General features: G+C 38.0%; 1 protein-coding gene across 25 annotated transcripts in view; it reads right to left on the reverse strand.

Moving 5' to 3' along the window:
- Positions 1-24,116, reverse strand: part of Sgip1 (SH3GL interacting endocytic adaptor 1) — a 203,811-nt gene that overhangs the window by 91,665 nt on the left and 88,030 nt on the right. For 8 of the 25 annotated variants that reach the window (XM_048815181.1, XM_048815180.1, XM_048815185.1 and 5 more), the window contains 6 exons: positions 19,738-19,801; positions 13,732-13,756; positions 12,625-12,708; positions 7,079-7,135; positions 1,473-1,527; positions 576-751 (listed from right to left, as the gene is read on the reverse strand). In XM_048815181.1, the coding sequence (XP_048671138.1) occupies positions 576-751; positions 1,473-1,527; positions 7,079-7,135; positions 12,625-12,708; positions 13,732-13,756; positions 19,738-19,801 (461 nt within the window). Of the gene's footprint in view, positions 1-575; positions 752-1,472; positions 1,528-7,078; positions 7,136-10,768; positions 10,841-12,624; positions 12,709-13,731; positions 13,757-19,737; positions 19,802-24,116 lie in introns of all 25 variants that reach the window. The other 17 variants (XM_048815186.1, XM_048815189.1, XM_048815183.1 and 14 more) reach the window with 3 other exon arrangements.

Consider the following 24,116-nt stretch of genomic DNA (forward strand, 5'->3'; position numbering starts at 1 on the left):
GGGCAATATTTGTACTTGAAGTATCTTAAAGATGAGAATATTTAAGACAAATTGATCATAAAATATAATGAAGAATATGAGTTTTAAGTTACATCTAGTTACATTATGATATTTATGAATATTTTCTTTTGGAGCACAGCTAGGAAAATGTTTTTCAAAGCCAATTTTTATTAGTTTTCCTTTTGTGTATTTTTTTATGAGAAAAAAGTAAACTAAAATGTGTTTTTAGAAGTCACTATTAGTAAATCTGTGAATGTCATGTTCTTAATTGTTAAAATTTGTTTCAGAAATAAATCTGGATATTTTTCATGACTTTTTTAAAAACATGTTTGCAGGAAAATTAAAGAAAATGTGATTCCATATATTTGTATCATTTTCAAAAATGCAAGAGCTGCAGTATTGAAAGAGCAAAAACTTTCTTAAGCTAGAATGATCTGTTTGAGGCTTATAGACCTCATACAATGGTGACTGCATGAAGCCCTCAATGTAGGGGGTTTATGATGGGCTAAATGCAGACAGGCAGAACACAGCTATCTGTCCAACCTCACCAAAGCTTGAAATAAAAAGCCACTCACCACTGGTGATGGGGAAAGTGCAATGTTGCCTATCGATGCCTTCAGCTCATCTACAGTTGCCGCATTCTTAAGAATGTCTTTAGATTGCAATGGTTTGATCTTGATATTGAATTTCTTGTGTGATTCTTCTTCCTCTTCCGATTCACTCGAAGAATAAAAGTGCTTTCCTTTGGTAGGTAGAACACAGTTAAAGATACTTAGCGCTTTCTTCTACTGGGAGACATTGATGAGTATAATATGACAAGAGTGATTGCACATAGTCACTACAAAAGTATTCTGAGATGGCAGGAAATCAAAGCAAAACAAACAAAAATAAAAGAGTTAAAAAGTTAGGATTTCTTTACCATTCCTTAGAATATGATCAGAGATCATGAATTTCAAAGAGTACTGATCCATACCCTAATTTTTGCTGTCATCGCTCATGTGTTGTGTCACACTCTGCACACACACAAGCATGCATGAGCTCACTCATTCTCAGAGAAAGACTTCTTTCTTTCTGGATCATCTGTGAAGAGTCTTGGGTGGTGCTTCAGAGTGTGACATGCTTTGCCCAGAGATGAACTGGAGGGGAGAGGACAGTAAGGGCTATTTTCCAGTCAGTATAAATGGCATTGCCATGTCAGATTTTAGCAGACAACCCAGTACCCATAATTCACACGACTTTTTTTTTTTTTTTTTTTTTTAGCACATTTCTTTCGCTTCTCTCTCTTTTCTATTAATAGATCAAGGCAAAATGCCTGCTTGTTAGCAATCAGGCTGTTCTCTGTGCTATTTATTCATTTCTCATATTAGGAATAGTAGCTCAGGTTATTTCATCACCTTTGTAAAACCTGACCTTAGCTTACTGTTTTCTGAGATTCTAAATTAAAATTAAAAAAAAAAATAAAGAAAGGATATAGCCGGGTTCTTCAGGTCTGATGCTGTAGCCTTCTTCATCCAGCTCAGGTGAATTCTGTAAAATACAAGTATATGTTAAGCAATTATTATTTTGAAATGATAGAGGCACATTTCTCTTCCTAGAGTATTTTTCATATTTTTTCCACATTTTATTGGTGCATTATAATTGTATATAATGATGTGATTTGTTGTTACATATTCATACATGCACACAGTATAGCAATATAATTTGGCCAATATCACTCCCTAGCACTTCCCCTCTCTCTCTCACCGCCTCCCACCCCATGGTCATTTTCCTCCCTTTGATTTTCATGAGATCCCTGCTCTCCTACCTTTCTTTTCCTTTTTTTCTCTCTAGCTTCTGCATTTGAGAGAAAACTTTAACCTTCTGAGTTTGACTTTTTTCACTTAACAAAATATTATCTAGGTCCCTCTATTTTCCTGTAAATGACATAATTTCATTTTTCTTTATGGCTGAATAAAACTCCATTGTGTATATATATATATACCACATTTTCTTTATCCATTCATTCACTATCTTTTATGTAAGATAGTCTCTTATTTTAGGGGGCCAAAGGTTTTAACTTCTGGAAGCAAATGCTGAGCAGTATATGTTTATATATTTACTCAAGGATACTTGGTGAATCCTCCTACTGGATAAATAAAAAAAAGGACATTGTCAGTGGAAGAAGACATTCAAAGAGGAACCTATCAAGCATTTCCTGTAAGCTGAGGACTGCTAAGCAACATGGGGAAATCAAAATGCAAATTGTTTGTCCTCAGGGAATTGAAATGATTTGGGTAGGCAACAATTAATGACAATACAAAACACCCGTGTTAGAAGGAAGAGGAAATTAGTGAAGTTTGAAAGCATCAGGCATGAGGTCCACATGTGCCTTCTGAAACAGTTAGGAGGGAGCAGAGAGGGAGCCCCTGTGAAGGTGCAGGAACAGATTATATTGAGACACTGTGGCAGGAAGATGGGGAAGAAAGAGGCAATAGCGGAGATGACAACTGGAGAACAGGTATGCAGCAGGAGACTGGACAATAAGACCACGGGTGGTCAATGTGCCAGGCTGGAGGTTGGACTCTCTAGAGCTGCTGCAGCCTCTCAGGGTGGGACATGCCAAATGCAGAATCTTAAGGTGTTCTGAAAGAATACTTGCAGATAGATTGAGAGCTGAAGAAACGGGAGAAAACTAATTTAAAATACATGCGTCAATGCAGGCAAGATGTGCTGAGGATATGGTTCAAGTTTTGGTGGTGAGATAGGATGCATTAAGGACATCTGAAAGGATCGATTACTAGTTCTTGGTACTAGATCAATCACAGGAGAAAAAGGAGAGGGAAATTTCAGAAGAATCTAAGATTTCTACCCTCTATTCCTGGGAGATTGCTGGTATTCCCAGTTGAACTGGTTCTAATAGCAGACAACCACTACTTTTAGAAAAAGGAAAGATAAAAGGCAGTTTGCAATACTGGGATTAACATTTCATATTTGAGTTCCTATTATATGGTAAATATGGTGACTCACATTTTATCTCATTGAATGACATAAAAATGACATGTGGAAAAAAAGTATCCCAATAATCAGAAGGAAACTAAGTGAAATCAGAATACCATTTCTCAAAAGCACACACAGCCCATGTCAGACATGGCATTTTGAGACTATGCCCTATGCCCCAGAGGGGCGGAAGATGAGGAGTGCAAGGGAGGCCCTGCTGAGGTTCAGCTTACAGGCCTGGCAGTGACAGAGGAGATTTGGAGATGAGTTTTGCATTTATTGAAGGAATAAAAACATCAGGACCATGGAGTGAGAACAGGACCTGAACTCCATGGAAAAAGCCACCATTTTTTAAAGTTGAATTTTTTACTGTATGTGCTTAAGGCATACAACTTGATGCTCTCATACACAGAGTGAAATGATTACTACAGTCAAATTTACATTTCCATCACTTTCCAAAGTTACCCTTTGTGTGTGGGGGTGGGGGTGGAGGTAAGAGCATCTAAAATCTACTATTTTAGCAATTTTCAGTTTATACAATTTGATTAACTACAATCCACATGCTGTACATTAGAGATCTAGACTTACTCATCCTACCTCACTGCAGATTTGTACCTCTTGACCTACTTCCCTCATTTCTTCCCCCTCCCTGCCCCTGGGAACTACCCTTCTCTATTTATTTTCTATTCTTCTATTTATCTGACTTAAGAAAAGATTTTCTGCATATAAGTGATCATAGTATTTTCCTTTCTGTGTCTAAAAGCTGCCCATTTTTGAACACATACTGTGGTTTCCCTGTTGTCCTTCTCCTTCATTACTCGGAATTACTCTTTTTTTTTTTTTTTAATGCAACTGTAGGGAGGCCATTTCCCTCCTGAAAACCTGTCTCTGACTCCTCACTGCACTTAGCATAAAAACCCAGCATCTCTGTGTAGCCAACAAGACCCAGCATGATTTGCCTCTTGCTCCTCTCTTTAGCCTTAGATACTTCTCCCCCCTACCCGCTGCCCTGCATCCCTCTCCAGCTGCAGTTTTCCCCACTGTCAACATTGGGACTTGAAAGCTGCAAAGCTTTCTCATTTCAGGGTCCTCATGAATGTATTATCCTCTGGTTGGAACTCTCTTCACTGGAATGTATAGCCACTTATCCTTGACTTGTACTTTAGGCCTTTGCTTAAAGCTTATTCCTTTCTGAGATCTGTCTCAACAAAATTAGGATGATGTAATGTATTAAATAAAATTAACACATTACTAAAATTCTTCCGGGCTGGGGATGTGGCTCAAGCGGTAGCGCGCTCGCCTGGCATGGGTGCGGCCAGGGTTCGATCCTCAGCACCACATACAAAGATGTTGTGTCCGCCAAAAACTAAAAAATAAATATTAAAAGTTCTCTCTCTTTAAAATAAATAAATAAATAAATAAATAAATAAATAAATAAAATTCTTCCTATTTCTTGGAGTAATTGTTCCTATTTCTTGGAGTAATTGCTATGTAATGCACAATTTATTACAACAGCAGTTCCTGTGTGATCTGATTCATTTTCAGACCTAAACGCATTTAAAGGAAGTTATGCTTCATTTAAGTACTTTGTGCCAACCGGGAACAGCACTGGAGTTTAGGGTTTGTTTGCTAGATGGAAGGTCATATGTAAGTATTTGATGAGTTATCTGATATTATAATGATCATTCTTCCTGTTTGTTTTGAGTTAACCATTGAGATATATTAAAGAATTCTATAAAACACAACAAAATTCTTCTAGGTAAGAAGATTTAATTTTGACAGAAGAAATCACTCTAATAGCTTCCCTTATAACTAAATATTTGTCAATGATTTGAAATTAGGATAACTTAGAGGGTGTTAGACATTTTGAGGAATTGAACTGTTAGAAATATTGAAAGGACTTCCAAGAAATCTCCGTACTGCTTTCCATATTGGCTGCACCAATTTGCAGTCCCACCAGCAGTGTATGAGTGTACCTTTTTCCCCACTTCCTTGCCAACACTTATTGTTTGTCTTCATAATAGCTGCCATTCTGACTGGAGTGAGATGATACTCTGGAGTAGTTTTGATTTGCATTTCTCTAATTGCTAGAGATGCTGAATTTTTTCATATTTTTGTTGATTGATTGTATATCCTCTTCTGAGAAGTGTCTGTTCAGGTCCTTGGCCCATTTATTGATTGGGTTATTTGTCTTTTTTTTGGTGCTTAGCATTTTGAGTTCTTTATATACCCTAGAGATTAATGCTCTATCTGATGTGTGAGGGGAAAAAATTTGCTCCCAGGATGTAGGCTCTCTGTTCACCTCAAAGATTTGTTTCTTTTGCTGAGAAGAAACTTTTTAATTTGATTCCATCCCATTTATTGATTCTTGGTTTTAATTCTTGTGCTATAGGAGTCTTATTAAGGAAGTTGGGACCTAATCCCACATGATGAAGATTAGGGCCTACTTTTTTTTTTCTGTTTGACCCCTCTCCTCGGACTATACTCAAAGGACTTAAAAACAGCATACTACAGGGACACAGCCACGCCAATGTTTATAGCAGCAAAATTCACAATAGCTAAACTGTGGAGCCAACCTAGATGAGTAGATTAAAAAAAATGTGGCATATACATACAATGGAATTTTACTCAGCAATAAAAGAGAATAAAATCATGGCATTTGCAGGTAAATGGATGGAGTTGGAGAAGATAATGCTAAGTGGAGTTAGCCAATCTCCAAAAAACAAATGCTGAATGTTTTCTCTGATACAAGGAGGCTGACTCATAGTGGGGTAGGAAGGGGGAGCAAGGGAGGAATAGACGAATTCTAGATAGGAAAGAGGGGTGGAAGGGAAAGGGAGGGGGCAGGGGATTAGCAAGGATGGTGGAATGTGATAGACATCATTATCCAAAGTACATGTATGAAGACACGAATTAGATGTCAATGTACTTTATATACAAAGATATGAAAAATTGTGGTACATATGTGTCATAAGAATTGTAATGCATTCCACTGTAATTTTTAAAAAATCAATTAAAATAAAAGGAAATATCGAAAGGATCTCAATCCTGGGAAAGAAGCCTAAGAGAAGACAGGTAGTATGTTGGCAAGGTGACATGCTTGGACTGCAGAGGGGGAAAGCATAAAGAATTTTATGTCTTGAAGCCTCAGTTTCTCTAAAGTGCAGATAATGTAGCGTTTGCCTTTTAAGGTTGTAAAGATTAATAGCATTTACTATTATAACTGAAACTGAGCATTCAATAACTATAGGCTCATTTATTATAAAAACAAAAGTCTTACTAACAAATATGAAAAAGTTTAAACATGAAGGGTAACTTTCATGAAAGAGAAGATTGGGCTATGACAGTCACAGGATAAGAGCAAGGGCATTTTGTGGGGATCATGAATTTGGGCACCTAATACACAATAGAAATGATCTTCAATGTGAAAACAATTTAAAAGTTCTATCTGATTAGAAATATAGGAGGGATCCTGGCTGGATCCAACAGGCTGTTGTTGTGGAAGTATATGGTTATGATCTTAGTTGGTTTTGGGGGGAATAATGGGGAAACTTTAAGTCTCAGCTGGAATTTACCTTCACCCCGTGAGAAGCAAAAAGTGATTATTATTCACCCTGAGAAAAACTGGTACCAAGAAGCTATAGTATTTGTCATGAAACCAAAATTCAGGGGTTAACTGCCTAGACTTGACCCTCAAAGCTGCTGGGAAATAGAGCCAGGATGGAAACACCAAGAGTTAATATTAGAAAAAGCATTTTTAAAAAATACTTACTGTGAGTTCCATAGGTTACTAAAATGTTCGGCAAATAATTAACTCTTGAATCTTTGATACAAAACTACAAAGTAACTATTATACTGACATCATTTTTTTTTTTTCCTGGCCAGCACATAACTATTCTATGGCCACATGGAGCTGGTATGTGGAGGGTTTGGCAGACTCTAGTGCTCTTCACCTCCCCACCATCCTAAATGCACCAGGCACTTCCTAATGAGATGGAAAGTCTTTTACTTATTTCTAAGTCCTCTTATAAATATGAGTGTCTCAACTCATTGTAAAGTTGCTGAATGCTTAATAAATAAAAAACAATATTCTGATACTCACGTATCTTTCCCAATCGATTTCTGCATAAAATCCATTTGGTGCCCCATTGCTTTTCTTCTGTAATAAATTTGAAAATAAAATTCAGAAGGGAAACATTTAAATGAAAAAAAGAAAAAGAAAACACAATGGAACAAAAACCACTTAACTCTTATCTGTATTTAGCAAGAGCTATCAAAATCCAGCACTGGAAAGACAAATTAGAGCAGCCTATTATGGAAACACATTGATGTAATTGAATGGTTAATTTAGATGCCATGGCACTAGGTAAAAGAGCCTAAATATTTCACAAGATACCTAGGCACAGGGGTATTAGCAACTAGCTATTCAAATTTTATTCAATTACCAAAGGATTAGCAGCACCTACATTATAATTTAATCCTCTATACCTTCAGGGGATATAACCATATACACATATATTTTGAATGGAAACATTTTTATTTCTATGCTGCTCTCATATACAATTAGTTCCAACATATTAAAAGAGTTTTCATCCAACTCATTAATTAATCTTTTAGCATTTCTAACACTGACTCAATTATTTTTCTAACAATTCTTTGATAAAGTATAAAGGAAGTCAGCTCCGGATTAGTTAATTCAGCTCCTAGTTATTAAAACTAATGTTGAGATTCTTTTTAAATGGTTTTTCTCATCAAATTATTAAAATAGAATTTGAAGATTAATGGTGAACTTTCCTTATCTATGTGGTCTGTGTCTCCATGAGCACATTTCCTTGCAAGCTGAATGTATATCAGCATTACGCTGTCTCTTGAGTATCTTAAAGTTTTATTTTGGTCCCTAGTACAATCATGACATATGACCACAGGCTCTCAAGCAAGGATCTGGCATCACCCAAAAGGAAATTGCTAAAATACTCTTTTTTTTTGTGAGCAAAAGACAAAAACACAAATCAGGTCAGTAATGGAGGCTCTATCCAAGAACATTCTTGTATTTAGCACACAGAGCGATGGTATATTACTGCGCAATAGCAGATCTCAGAATGACACATCAAATGGCAATGCATGAGGATTGAAGACAGGACCTCTAATTTGCAATCACAAAGGCCACTTGAACTACAGTGAAGCACTGAAACCCAATTTGACAAATAGATGGGAAGTAAGCTTTTCAGGTATACACAGAGGATCACTAGACAACCCAGAATAAAAGTTGTCATTGACTAGCACTTACTGAATGTTGACTGGGCATTCTTAGAATTGGCAGTAATTTAATAAGTGTAAATAGGGTGCAAAGAATAGATGTGTTGGTGACCTCACTCTTTCTACATATGCTAGAATTTACAAATACAAGAACTTTGTCTTGTTTCCATGGACCAGCACCCAGGAACATAGGACATGTGTCTATCTATTTCTTTGTCCTGCTCCTGACAATCTGTGCTTGGACATCATTTCAATCTTCCTATAGAATTGTCTCCATTGAATTGCTGTTTCAGAAATATTCTTTCTACCTTGTACAAAGATCTTTTTAAAAATCTGCCACATTCACTCTGCATATATATACTTTATGAAGATATTGTTGAGAACATAGTCCATTGTGTCACAATAATAAAAATTTTTTCTCTCCCCTGGAAATAAGTCTGGTTCCTATTTTCTTTTTGGCATATGTGATTCTTTTAAAATTCCTTCTTCATCAATTTTTTATATATAATTTAATTGCAAAGTGTTCCAGCTCCTTCTTAGAAAGCATATATAAAACCCGAGTTCAATATAGAATTTAATTTATAATGATAGAATATCCAGTGAATTAAGTTGATTCCAGAGGAGTAAACTCATGAATTTTGTGATCAGCATGATACTGATATCAATATACCTTTTAGATTTTAAACCTTTCCTTAGTACAAAGGATTTCTATCTCAATACCAAAGAGATTGGGTAAATTATTGACTTCAAAATCTTCAGTTGTGCAATTCCTTTCCATTAGAATATCATCTCTATAATTAAAGCCTTTCAAATCCAAGACAGTCTATATGTTCAGTGCAACAAATTTCATATCTATTGTTTGTGTGTGTTTATGTGTGTGTGTTTCTTCTTGATAACACATCTAACACTATGTATAAAGAATTTCATGAATTTCTACATTTCGTCTGAGTGGAGAATTCCCAGTTTTCTTGGAAATCAATGGAAGATTGAGCTAAAGGGAAAGCAGAACCTATACATTTTTTTTTTTCCTTTTAAAACAGACCCATTTTAATAACAAATACTAAACACAAACTACAAATCATAACAATACATTTCTTTTGGGGCACACACACACACACACTCATACACTTGTCTTTATTAGAAGAACTGGTAATTTGGTCTCATTCATGCCAGTTTACTCTCACGAATATCTGTGGTTTTACAAGTGAAAATTACTATGTTAAAGCTAGGCCAGAACCTTCCCGAATTCTTTTGGTTAGACTCCAAGGGGTGGGGGGATCCTTCTTTTCAAATACTAAGCAAGGTACAGCTCATAGTAATGATAATGGTAAAGATGAAATCTATTGATTTCAAATGGAAAACATTGAATAAACAGGGAAGAATATTTTAGGTGGGAAAACATCCTCTGACAATTAGGCCTAATTTTCAAAGCAATATCAGTTATTCACCGACAAACAGTATTTTTTTTTTCTCTCTTGGAGTTGGACTAATATGTTCTTTTACTTCTTCCTCTTCTGTATTTTCTATAATTCTACACCTGACATTAGTAACTTTTATAACTCAAACGTATGACTGCTATTTCAAGATAATTGATGTTCACAAGTATGATAAAGTTGTTTTAATAGGCATTTTACTTTGATGAAGCTTATTATCTATTCTCAGTAATATGATGGGCTAAATCAATGAATATAATAAAAGTTATGTTCAATTATATTCATCAAAGTTCCATTGTGAGTGCCCCTCTTATCTGAGGTCAGCTCATAGCTATGTAGTGATTTTGGGGTGGGAAGTGTTGAAAATATATGATGTACTACTTAAATATTATCCTTTCCCTATCAAGGTAGGTTTGTAAATGATCCTTTAGGACAGCACTGACCAGTAGAACTCTCTGTGAACTTGGAAATGTTCTATTTATGTGCTGTCAAATATGGTAGTCACTAGACATGAGAGGCTGTGAAGTATTTAAAATGTGTAAGTATGGCTAGGGGCTGAATTCTAGCCAACTAGCCACATGTGGTTACCACATTTGACAACATAGCTATAGTTATTGCATAGCCTGGCCTAGAATCAGCATCTCTGACCCTACATCCTTTAGTCAAGAATACTGGTTCCCACAGGGCAAGGTCCTGCCATATAACTTATATTATTGAGATAGTGCTTATTCTAATAAATGGTGCTACTCAATTTTGCATGGTGATGTTTTATTACAGCAAAAGCCTTCTTTATAGATAGAATATTCTTTCAAAATTTGAATTTTAAAATTTGAATCCCTGTCCTTTGTCTATGACAAAGGAAATACAAATATTTTATACTTGATCATTCTTTAAACGAATATTCGGATGTCAATACATAAAGTCAATAAGGTTGATTTAAAAATTGAACCCAGGTATTCAAGAAGTCATTTGGAAATACCTAAGAAAGAGTCCTCTTAAGTGGAATAAATAAAAACTATTGTATTTTCCACAATTCAAAGTGGGATTTTACTCACTGTTTCTACAACCCCTTGGAAATTTTAAACTAAAATCTGTTTCCTTACCGAAACTTTTTTTCCTCCTTCACGCGCACACTCTGCTTTGTTATTGTAGGGTGGTTCATGTGGGCTGGGCTGCTGGAATTGATTGTTTTCATGTAGAAAAAAGTTGTTAAAGGATCTGTTTGTTCTTCAAGACACATAAAGAATCACATGGCGTCAGCAAACATACCAGAGGAGAAACAATTTCTAGGCCAAATTGTACGGCCTACCAATCTTGGCAGGGTTCCTTTCTCAAAGAGTGGACTTTGGGGCCCATAATGAGGCTCTATTCAGCAGGCCGGCTTGGCTAGGTCAGGGAAGGGGGAAGGAGGAAGATGTGTCCCAGGTACTAGGGACCATGTGAATCTATTCCTCATTTAGACTTAGTTTACAAGTAGAGAACAGACACCAAGACATACAAGAAAAGACGGAATAAAACTGTTGTATATCTACGTATGAAGAGTTTCGCTCCGCCATGTTTTCCCCTGGTCAAAATATTCTTGGGGGTCACCGATACAAACAGCACACACAGTTGACAGTTCCAAATCTGTGCCTTTCCTGCACGCCTGATAGAGATGAGCAGAGAAGATCTCACAGCAAGGGTTGTGACCCTGGAACACTAGTTTATTTGTGAAGAGAAATGGAGACTGCTTGGGAAAAAGTTAGTGAATCCTGTGCAAAGGTCTTGTTGTACACTTCTGTCTGAAGTCTCACCACCATGACAGACAACTCTGCCAGCGATGGGGACCCTCAGCCAGTGGGCAGCAAGGCAAGCCCACCTTCATATACACAACCCCTTCAAGAAGTGATTAAAAGCATTGCAATCGGTGATGGGCTTCAGTGAAATTGGAGACATTGAAATTAAGTGGGCACTACTAATTAGAGCTTTTGTGCAGGCCCTGTGTTTGCTGAGTAGTTTATAAACACTAGGTGGGCATACCAGCACCTGTAGTTTATTGGAACATGTTAGTGAAACTATAAACTTCAATTTCAGACATTCAAAAGACAATCATTTGGAAGCTGTCTTAGCCATACAAAAGTGGACTGAGTCAGCAGATAAGGAATTGGTTTGAGTTTGAAAGAAAATCAGGTGGAGATGTTTGAGCACTTAATACAAACAGAATCTGAACCCAGTCAGACAGCACTGGTTTTCAAAATTCGGTGGCCAAATTTTGGAAGGAAACTTAACATTTTCAAATGGTAAAAGTTGCAATGGGCTAATAACTTCCAGTTATCTATGAAGCTGTACACCTTGGTTCTGAGAAAATGAACTTTTGAATGTAGTCTTGTTCAGAACAGGTCTGTGTTATAACCTGAGAAATTAAATAATTCCTTTCTTTCCAAGTAAGACTGACCAGTGACCTATGACCAATGATATTTGTGGCATTTCTAATTAAGCAATAAAGAGGACAAAATTTCTACTAGATAACTTTATAAAATCTGGAATGGTGTAGGGAAGGAGGGCTTGGGGACCTGGGCATGAAGCCCTGGATTGGGAGATGGGTCCCCCAGAATGAACACTGGCTTCATTAACACAGCACATGTTCAGCTACCTGCTCTGTGCCAGCTGCTGCACCAGGTACCATGGTGTGTGTTTTACTAGAGATTTAAACGGGTGGTTCCCTGAAGAGCAGAGAATAGTGAGGTAGCAATAGGGCCTCAGTGACAATGAGCAGGGCTTTTGGAGAAAGAAAGACAAAGGACAAGACTGAGAGTGACAGAGTGAGAAAAGCAAGAAATAAGCAGTCCAGTCCTGGAGCAGCCAAGATAGAAAGCAGAGTAGCTAATAGAGCCTTGCAGAGGTGGGAGAGGCGTAGACAAGAGGACCCAGGGAGGAGAACCAGCCAGAAGCAAAGAGAAGAAACAGAAGCAAAGAGTACCTGAGACAGAGTTAACGAGAGGGCTCTGAGCCAGAAGCAAGAGGTGAGGAGAAGCTGAGTCTTCTGGGTCTTTTTTTTCCCCTGCTGAATAGAGCCTTGATTATAGTGTTACCCAATGTCTGATCAATTTCTCGCTATTTTTCTTAACATTTCATAGTGAGAACCACATGAACACAAAAGTCATCCCAAAGCTAAGAACCTCAAGTCAAGTGCGGGCGAAAAACTCCTTCTATAGCTGCAATTAGCACCCCAATTTAGGTATAATATCATAAAGGGTGATTTAAAAAAAAATAAGTTTTTAACCACCAGGTTTATTTTAGCCCACTTCTGCCCAGTGAGCCTAATGTGAGTCCATTTTTTTTTTCAGTAACAGCTGTTCTTTTGAACCTTCTGAATAGGCATCTGATTTAGATTTGAAGGAAGTCATTTTAGAAGCTGGGGCAGAATCTCATACAAGCAACTCTGATAAACCCAAGCCCGTGCACCACAGACTTCTTTAAAAAAGCAAGAAATCTTGGCGGCTAGCAAGGAGCCAGAGTTACTATTAAATCTAAACCCAGTGGACACACTTTCCTCTTTCAGGCTGTAAATCAGGCCTAAGTGGTTTTAAGACCATTTCCTAATTTTGAATTTAACATAGAAAATATATCTGCAGCCCAGCTACGCCAGGGGAAAAGCTTCATTCAGTTTTATTGGATCCCAGCTCCTTTATGACTCTGTGGCCTCTGTTGGAGAAAAACATTCTCACATAATGAGCTTTTACATCATTAAATTGGAAATGAAATAACAGTTGACAGTAGCAGTCCCTGCATGAACTGTCTGGCTTTGGAGCCATCATTTCCATGACTAAGTTTGCTTGCCTGTTCCTCGGCAGGGTTTTAGGTGAATACACCAAATAAATGTAACTTGACCAAGACTACCTGTATGTCTCATGCAATTACTAGAGAAAATTATAACAGTGAGAGGTCAGAAAAGTCTGCCAAGCTATTTTTTTTCCCCTGGGGAGGGGGTGGAGGAGAGAAAAGAAAAATAAATGGAGCTGCAGGAAATTTAAATATAGTATATATTGAAGTGCAAACCATTAAAAATAGTGATTTAAATACTTACAATTCCATCTCGATCTGGTGAACCTCTGTAACAAAAAGAAGTTGATAGTTAGGACTGTGAATCTTTCTGACTACACAGACTAAAGTATCAAGAGTAAGAATCATGAACCAACACCTTCCTGCTCCCCTGTGTCCACCCCAGTAAACCTGTATAAGGAAAACTAAATCAAAACAAATTGGGGGAGTGATATTTGAGAGTGAGGTGTGAGAGAAAGATGGTCATCGAAAACTGAAGCCCAAAGGCACAAGTTGGTGGTGCAGTGCCTTGGCCGAGTTTTGAGAGGAGATTTCATTAGTGTCTGCCCAGTCTTACTTTAAAAGTGTCACATGTAAACCTATGTTCTCTTTCCACCCACTGCAAGTGATCCTGAACTGTCTCTTGCTAGGTGAAACTTCTGAGGTATTTTCGAGCTTATTTTGAAAATTTGTATCTTCTCCTCATTTCTGTATTTACATATCTTTTGATTATAGGAGAACAGGAAGGAAGAGCATATTTTACCAAATGGCTCTTTCTGATAACTAAAATCCAGGGAAGCTGTTTTGGGGGACACTCTGCTGAGGTGCTCAGTGCTTTAGTGTAAGATGAATCTGTAGGTTTGGATTTCACCATTTCATAGTTCTATGACCTTGAACATGTTACTTAACCTCTTTAAGCTATATTAAGTTTGTGTGTGGGTCTCTATAAATGTATGTATAAAATAAACTTATAATAGTTCTTGACACATTCTAAGTCCTCAAAGGTGTTAGTAGATTATAATAATTTCTTTTCTATTTTATGATGTCTCTTCACCAGGAACACAAAACTGCTCACTTGCAGGCACACTGGAAACTGGGCTGGATGAGCAGAAATAGGGAGAAGCAGAGAGGGTCTCCACTGTCACTTGGTAACTTCTGATATTAATTCCTTGTGTAAGGAGCTTACCAGATTTGTGTTTGGAAAGGAACCTGTATTTTGGGGAAGAAAATCTTAATAAGTACTTGGAGAGAACTGTGACATCTCTAGGAATTTGGTGGGGTTGGAATTGTTCTTGAGAAGGTGGAATCAGCTAAGGAAATTCTTTATTGCTTCATAGGGTGGGACCCATGATGGTGGGGGCGGGGGAGCAGTGGAAAATAGAGAGGGAGAGCTATTAGGAGAGAGAAGACAATTAGACATTTGGGCTCAGATGATTCCCTTCCCCATCAACACCACTTCAAAATGAGTGGAATAGTCCAACTGGATTACAAAACATTTGGTAGCATCATTTTTGATAATTAGTTCTCTGTCCAAACAGATGCAGTGGTTAATTCAGTGATACTGGGGCCAAAAGCAAAGAGGACTCAGATGTTGAAAGACAATGGGAGTTGATAGAGATCTTGGAGTATTTGGACATTTCCTGGGCATGGGAATTAAATGGTTCAAAGAAATTTCATCTAAAATAGAACGGCAGAAAAAAAATCTCATCTGGCAAAAGTTATAATTCATTGAACAAATATTGGGTACTTAAAATGTACAGGCAAGTGGCTAGGACAATGGGATAAAAATAATGAAAAGACATGCTCAACAAAGAAAGAACAAGGCAGGCAAGTCTATCCAGTGAGTTATGGTGGCCATAATAAGCCCAGAATAGGACAAAAGCAAGAAGACAGAGGCCAACCTATACTAATCAAAGATTAGTTTCCTGTTAGGATTTCAACCCCTGCCAAGTGAGCTGGGAAAGAGGTGGTTGCATCAATGACTTTAGGACATATTCAGAGGTACTGATTCTATAGAAGTGCCTTTGGGGACAGTCAGCAATAGATGTAGAGAAGAGAAGCCTTTGGAGATTGGCTTGGCTGTGGTGGTGCCCATTATCACATCACTAGGGGATATTAAGTGGGAAGCCACCTGATCTGTGCCTATGGTAGTTATTGGAATGGTATTTCAAATTTTTAACCAGAAAGACTGAATTGTACATAACAACATTGGAGTCTGATTTTAATGCATTGTTTCATCAGTCGATGCACATGGGCGGGTGTTTTCTCTCATGGAAGAGTAAATATAGTAACTAAGAGGACCAGCTCTAGGGCTGGACTACTTGGGTACAACCAAAGTAGATTTCCCAGCTATAGAAACTCAGGCAAGTTACTTCACCCCTTTGTGTCTTGATTTCCCTATCTAGAAATGGCATGTATCCCACAGGACTACTGGAGGAGCCAATAGGTTAATAAAAGTGAAAAGTCTGAAACAGTGCCTAGATCACAGTGAATATTCATTAAAGTTTATCTTAAAGAATAATTATTACACAATCTCTTCCAGGATGGGGAAAGATTTTAACTGCCTCAGATACTTGGTGTATGTTGTAAATTCATTTCCTTCATTTTTTGAAGTCTTTAATTTTATTTTAACATAGTATTTTTCTTTTTAATGACAGACCCATTATATTTACGGGTATCTATTTTCAAACTAGTCATCCACTGTGGACCGTTGGCCTCTTGATTTAGAAGTTTTGGTGACTTCTTGAAACTCTACCATTTGTCTTTCACCCTCCTGTCTGGGTGTTAGGGTTTGGAAGTGAGATATCCCCCAAGATCACATGCGAGACAATATAAGAAGGTTCATAGAAGATTGGGTTGTGAGAGTCTTAATCCATCAGTGAATTAATCCCTTGATAGGGATTAACTGAGAGGTAACTGAAATGGAGGTGGACATTGCGGGTGTCTTTGGGGTATACAAAATATCTGGCAAGTGGAGTCTCTCTTTCGCTCTGCTTTCTGGTCAATATGTGAGCTGCCTCCCTCTTCCACACCATGATGTCCTGCCTTACCTCGAATCCTGAGGAATGGAGCCTGTCGTCTATGGGTTGAGACCTCGGAAACTGTGAGCCCCTAAATAAACCTTTCCTCCCCTACAATTGTTCTGGTTGGGTCCTTTAGTCATAGCAGCGGAAAAGCTGATTAAAACACTGGGTTACAACCTCGCCCACCCACACCTCTTCTTCTGGATGACCAGTGCACAGGCACTGGTTACTGGACTAGGATACTAGTTCCAAGCCTTATTTTCTGCCTAACCTTTAGCAGGTTACTTAACCCTTTTTGGAATTGATTTCTCATCCCTAGAACTGAGATATTACTATTAATCCTATTGAATTACTGCGAGGATTAAAAAGGATATCAGTGCAACAAAATATCCTGCACAGGGCCTTCCACTTAGCACAGGCTCTCTCTCTTCCTCTGCCAGTCACTGTAAGGATGATCAAATCAGGAAGCTCTGGTCCTTACCCCACTCTTTATCTACAGAGGTTCAATCAGCTGTAGTTGGAGCTGGCAGCTACCCTAGCAGGTTGCTTAGCAACGCCAGTGAATTGCAACAGCCCTGAAAACAGTTTGCATCCACAAGGTCTCAATGAGTGCAGTCTAACATAAGCATTAACCAAAGCTGAAGGGACAGCAAATTGCCAGAGCATTTTACCAACCCCTTTGCAATTATGATTCATTTTCCAAAAATGATATGAGATCCAATTAGAGAATGGGGGAGGGTAGTTCATGGAAAAAAACAACAACAAAACCAAACAGCTTGTCCTTGGACCAATCACCAGTGGGGGAACCAATTTACAACTAATTTGCTATCCCGTAAGTAATTTGGGCACTCAAATGATAAGAAGTTAAGAAGAGATGCTTGGGATTCTCTAAACAAATGTTTCATTAAAGTACCACAGAGAGATATTGGGCGTCCACCCAAAGCCATGGGGAATAACTTACTCATCTTCGTAGCTTTGGTATTGGAGATGGAAGAACAGTGCTTTGGCCACCAGTAAATTAGCTCAGCTGACCCCAGGGAGGTTACTTAACCTCTTCTTTTCCTTTCAGGAAAGCTTTTTAGCTTTCTTCACACACCAGAAATCTCTGGTGCAGTTATCGACACTATTTTCATAGAAAATTAGTTGGCTTCTGCTATAATGTCCTCCTGAGATGCATGCAGCAGTGTCCCACACAACAGGTGGCACACTGTAGGTGTCAACAGATTGCCGATATGCTGGTGGGGTATCTGGCCTTTAGGGAAACCTGATTTCATCTAGTGTACACTTTTTTCTTTCTTTTTTTTTTTAAACTTGAGGAAACTAGGCCCTGAGAGGGAAAATGTAATTTCGAAGGCTGTTGAATTATGGGCAGAACTGGTGTAAGAGCCCAGAGGTTCCAACCCTAGCAAAGGGACCAGCACTTATTCTGCAAGGTTAATCTTTAGGAAAATGACAAATGTATTCAGAAACAATGCAAATATGATCCTGAAAAAATATTATAACTCAATAATTTAGAAAAAAAATTCTGTAAATGTAATTTTCAGGAAATATTTACCCAAAGAGAAAATATAAAAAAAGAGAGTTGACATTTGGCATCTGGGCAAAACACAAAACAATAAAACAACAACAACAACATTTCTCCTCCCAATCCTTCACATTGTTCACCTTAAAAATGTTCAGGTCTTCTTACCTACTAGGGAAGAATGGAAGTCCAGATACCTCAGCCTGGCACTTGAGGCCCTTCCTATCTGGAACTCATCTCCTTCCCAGCGTTGCCTCCCATTATCACCTTTACCTATAGCCTAGGGAGACACCTTGCCCCACTTACCTGGTCCTGGATGCCTACCGGACTTTCCCACCTGTCTACCTTTGCTTTTGTGGCTCCCTTTGCCTGAAATGCATGTCCTCCTCCTGAAGGCCAAACTGAGGACTCCTTCTGCCTTGAAGCATCATAGATCCTCAGTCCAAATGTAAACTTTCTCACCTTCAAATTCCCATGAAATTCCATTTCAATTGCTCACAAGGAACTTATTACTATTGATTTATATCAGTAGTGATAAGAATAGTAGCAGCCGTCATTTACGGAGCATTTGTAAAATACTAAGTACTAGTAGGCATTTCAAATATTATCTCATTTAGTTGTAGGAAAGATGATTTAATTCATATAGTCAGTATTTTATCCGTGAATTACAAGTTTGTGGAGGACAAGGGCACAGGGAAATACTGAGCACCTTGTGAGAAAATTTATGCACACACACAAAATGCCCAGAAAATCAACGTGGCCGCCTTCATTTTCACCTCTACCCGTACCACCTTGATTTTTCCATTTTCTAACGTTCTCTCAGGGAATATAGCCAAATGAGGGGTTTAAGAGCTCCATTCTGCTACTCAGCAGACCACCCCAGATCTCTTCCACCTGGTCACAGCCAGCCACAGCTGAGTCACGATTCTCTCCTTATGGGGATATTTCACTGGAATGCTGAGTTCTGGCCAGCTAACCTCATGTATGGAGTTGTCTGCCTGGCTCAGAAGGACATCTGAGATTTTTGTATCAGAGTCAAATACTTTTGAAAAAGAATTCCAGATGGTCAAATAACTAAACATAGAATGAAACTGCTATTTATTGATGTTTTCAAGGGCCCATCAGTGTCCATGGGCAATCAATTCTCTTGAATAAGACCATTTAAACACATAAAAGCATCCCTTTTCTGGCATTAGTTGCTTATTCACAGGCAAATATCCTATCACTCCTGTGAATTCTGTTGGCTGATTTATGATTCTGCTTGTACAAAATCTTGGCATCTCAAGTAAGAGCTTTAGGATGGCATGTAGTACACATTTCTGTCTTTGGCTAGGACTAATCTAGCTAAACAGGTGCTTTGTTGTTTCTTCCATTCAGATATTAGGAGCAACCCTAGAAGTAGAAATGAGTGCTTCTAGGTCCCCACAAAACCATCAGTCATACTTTGTGCTTCCCAGGACTGCTGGCAAGCAAGGCTACCAGGTGGTTTAAAATAAAAAAGAGAGAGAGAGAGAGAGATGAAAAACTGAACATATGATGAAAAATTTTCACCTTTTTTAGCACAAATCTAATAACTAACTAATTATGCTGAGAAACTACAGTTTCCCATAAATGGGGAGAACAAAGAAAACTACAGGATATTCAAGGAAACTCTGCGGCAATCTTTGAGTGACAGCAGCACCCTGACAGTTCGCTTGCAGAGGCATGACGCTCTTAGAGTACATACGTAGAATCAGTGTCCTTTTCTTTCTTCCGTATTCCAAAGGCCTTCCTTGTACGTTTTTTCAATCCTGTGGGGAAACAGGAAAGGGTCAAAGAGTTCTATTGCAGCACAAGTAAACTTAGTTTGGAAGTTGCATCAGCTGTTAAACTTGCATGTTCAAAAGCAAGTTTATGTATGTGTTTGTGCATATATACATGACTCATTATTACATTTTCCATAGATGTTTATCAGAACTTGGCACTGTAAATTCGTAGCACTACAAGCAACATAAGGACGTATGGGTATGGAGAGAATTGCAAGCTTTTCTTAGACTACTGTTATTCATCACCTAGATTGAGGCTCTGTCAAAAAACTGAATCACAGATTTAGAATAGCCATTTCCAGGTTGGACATATTCTTGAGACTGAGATCATACTAAGAAATGGCTCATGTGAACTCTACCAAGAGAACTATATTGACCTGACACAACTCTATATTTCTATCTCATTCTTTCCTAGGTCTTCCATTTTTTTTCAAGGCTAGATTGGATTATTAACCATTCTCTGAACATACCTCAACATTAGTACCAGTGTCTCTTCCTTGTGTACAAGATCCTTACCTCTGGTTGAGATTTTAATTCTTTAAGGCCCAAGCCACATGCTACATCATCTGTGAGGGCCTCTCAACCCTAGTGGTGGAAGACAGTGACTATTCTGGGCTCTTCTACCAGAATGTTGTTAATATACGTTATATCAAATGTCACCACTCATTAGTTACTACCTCAGTTTCTGTGATAGACCAAGCCTTTCTAGGATAGAGGCCAATGCCTCCTTATTTCTCTTACATCTCATACTGGTACCAGATAATATTTATTGATTATAAGTGTTCCAAGAAGCACCATTCAGGCAGCAGTAGGGTAAAAATTCCCCTTTCTTCTATCCTGACAAACCAAACCCAGTCTTGGGTCTCTGCTCTTATTTAGTCAAGGCTCTGTCTGAGCTTCCCATCTCCTGCACGTTGCCAGCAATCATGTGGCCTGTGTTACTTATGTTAGGGAATATTTTTCAAATATACTAAATGCCAATGTTGATTTGAAAAGTTGGAGGTAGAAAACTCACTGACGCTTTGGGATTTGTTTGGCACTACCAGGTGGAACAAAGGGAAAAACACTGACAGAATCAGGGATTTGATGACACCTTCTTCCAAAACATGTGAGTCAGCCCAAATCGCTCAGATTATCTGAGTCATTTATTATCTGCCTCTTAGGATACTGCTCAAATATGATCTCCAAAATGTCTCTGTGCAGTCTAATTTTGCATTGTAATAAACATACCATTTAAGACACTTAGGTCTTTAAAATGTCAGTATTTATTTATTTATTTATTTTTAAAAATCTCCTCCCATATGGAACTATTTTCTATTATTCTTCAAATGATGAGTTTATAGGAAAACTTATTGACATTTAAAACTATCTACCCATAATATTTAGGGATACAGTCTCTCCCCCTTTCATTTAAAGTTTTATTGTTTAAACCTTTTACTTCTCTCTCACCTCCAATGGTTGTATTTTCTTATAGGGAAAAAAAATATCATAGTCACATTGTTTTCTTCCTACAATTTTCCTTGGATTTCTACTCTCCTAAATGATTTCTCTATGCTTCCAGTTTAGCTTTGTTTCACAATAAATGCTGTATTCACAAATCATTACTGGTGATTTTAAGACCACAAAACTAATCTTGTTTTTATCTTTTGCTTTCAAGTTCTTGATTTCTGGGAGCCCAGTCTTTAAGAGATAGCATACCCTACCAAATAGATTAGAAAATACACACAAATTTCAGTAATTATTGTATTAAATTAGCAACAGAATAGGCTATAGTAGTTTTCCAGAGATCCTATCCTGCTTTTGACCACCATATCTGGATAACAAACAACAGGAATTAAAAAACATAACGAGTTATGCATTTTCCAGTAAAAAGTACATTGTATCCGAAGTTAGGAGACGTAAAAACCATTCCCAACATCATTTCTAATCACACAGCTTAATACAAATTACATTCTGTTTGTGTTTCAACCTCTTGGCCTATATATACCAAATCAGCCAGTAATGAGATAAAAGAATTTGCTTACTTTCATAAAATGCTATGTCAATTTGTAAGTATAGTTTCACTGAAAGTCATGTTTCTAATACATAGAATACACTTATACATGGAATATAAGTAGAAATATATCATATATGTGAAATTCCAGAAAAAAATGCAAATCAAATTGTTTAATAAGAAAAAGCATTGATCAAATTCTCCCCCAGGAAAAGTGGAAAGATTTGAGAAGTCTGAAGTATGGAAAAGTATGAAGAAAACCAAAAGATTACAGCAAATGAAGTTATAAAGTATACGTTGTTCTTATTATAACCGTTTTTTTTCAGAAAATTTTAGAAGAAGCAATCACACTTTCTGTTAAAAGTGAATGGAGAAGGATGACTATGTCTTTTGAGAGTTTATAAGAAAAAATATTCAAAGAAACTTTTCAAAAAGGAGAAATGATATTTAAGGATACTCTAAAAATAACAAGTTTCAGACACTCGTCTGATAATCTGATAAGCTTAAAAAACACTTTATCCAGTGATTCCCACTTTTGATTCCATAACTACATGAAGACTGTAATATTAATTTCTGCAGTTGAATTGTTTCTAGCATAGATTTTGGTCACCTATTCTTTACTGAGAATGGGAGGGTAAAAATTAAGTGTTTTTGAAAAATGAAAGGACTTTTCCCTGCCAATATCAAAACAAAGATCCAAAGGGAGATAATTCTGTTACACTGATAATGAAGGGCTAGCATGGTTCTGGCTGAGTCCTAAACAGGAGATAACTGAGGGGGTGGCATCCTGTAAGCATAAGGTGAGGACCATCCACATAGAAGATGCCTAGAAGTGTAGGTGGAGGATCCCACCAAGAAGCCCCCCTTCCTCTCTGTGTCCTCGACTCCTTCCTTTCCATTGTTAGCTGGTAAGATGACATGGAGGAGAGGTCACATGTGGAATGGTTATCTCCCTAACATCTTGGCAGCAATTAGTTTATCACAGAGCCATTTTAAACAGACTAGGCTAGGAAGAGATGAAAGGAAGAGTTAAGGAGAAAGCCTGGTTCTAACACTGGAGGTGGGTGGAGGTAGGTGGTGACTGGTGCTGGCTGTGTCTTTGATTGTTGGGGGGCAGCCTTTTGAAGATGCTGTTTCTGCCTGTTCTGCTTACTCATTTCACAGCCTGGCTTACACATTGCTTTGTCTAATTGTTGATGTTAAACACCCATGTAAACTACCTTTAAGATCCTTAAGAAAGCGCCACTTTGGGGGAATCACATTTCTGGGTCACTTCTCCTCCCCACACTGTGCTTCTGAGCCGAGCTAGACAAGGCAAAGACTAGGAACAAAGCCAGCTCCTCAGTGACCTAGAGCTCTGGAGGAAGAGGAGCAGCTTTGGGAAGAGGCGGTAAGGTTGGGGTTTAGGGTCAGTACAGAGACACAGTTAATAAGGAATCTAATGCATCTCATGCATGTCTTCCCACATAATACTCCCCCAAAACAGAAGTAGGAAGACAGCAGAGAAGGATGAAAAATGTATGGCTGTCTTTGGCATTCAAAGATCTGGGTTCAAATCCTAATTTGACTACGTGAAGACTCTCATTTGCAGCAACATAGAGAATCTAAGTACTGTGCTACTTTACAAACACAGTCCATCTCCTTGCTGGACATGAGATTTGGAGAGGCAGTGTCAGTTTGTCTCTCTGTAATTATTAGGAGTGAGGGGAAGACAGTTCCTGTTTATGGAGTACTCTGTGTCAGCCACTGTGCCAAGCACTGGGCATAGATAGGCTAATTCTTTCAACAACCCCAGAAGGTAACTGACTCCCTATTTAGGGATTATGAAACAGATTCAAAGTGAGTATGTTCTTCTTCTGAAATCATTAAAGAAACATAAGAGACCAAGATTTTGAGACAAAGTCTGTTTGCTTCACAAGTCAACCAACTTCTCGCAGAGTGACCCAGAGCTGTGCCCAGTTCAACAGGCACATCACCCAATTCTTGCTTGTTTAACTATTTTATTTTAAAAAGTCAGTGAGTATTTGTATAATTGTTAAAAGAAAAAATGAGTTGTCCTGATTTTTGCAATCTGCATTCCATTGAGATTCAGTTTTTTTTGGCATCCACTTTTGTATTTTGGAAGTATGAGGGAAGGAGAAGGAGCCTCCAGCTGCACAAGATGGACCTGTCTGAATGCATGGGCATTAGGCCTGCAAGTAGAGGCTCAGGGTAAAGGGCATACTGTGACCTCATTACATGTGCACAATGGTACATTGAAAAACTGAGTTCAGCCCAAAACACATCATAAAAATGAATAGGGACAAT

This window comes from Marmota marmota, unplaced genomic scaffold, assembly GCF_001458135.2.
Source record: "Marmota marmota marmota unplaced genomic scaffold, marMar, whole genome shotgun sequence".
In the NCBI taxonomy this organism is placed as follows: Eukaryota; Metazoa; Chordata; class Mammalia; order Rodentia; family Sciuridae; genus Marmota; species Marmota marmota.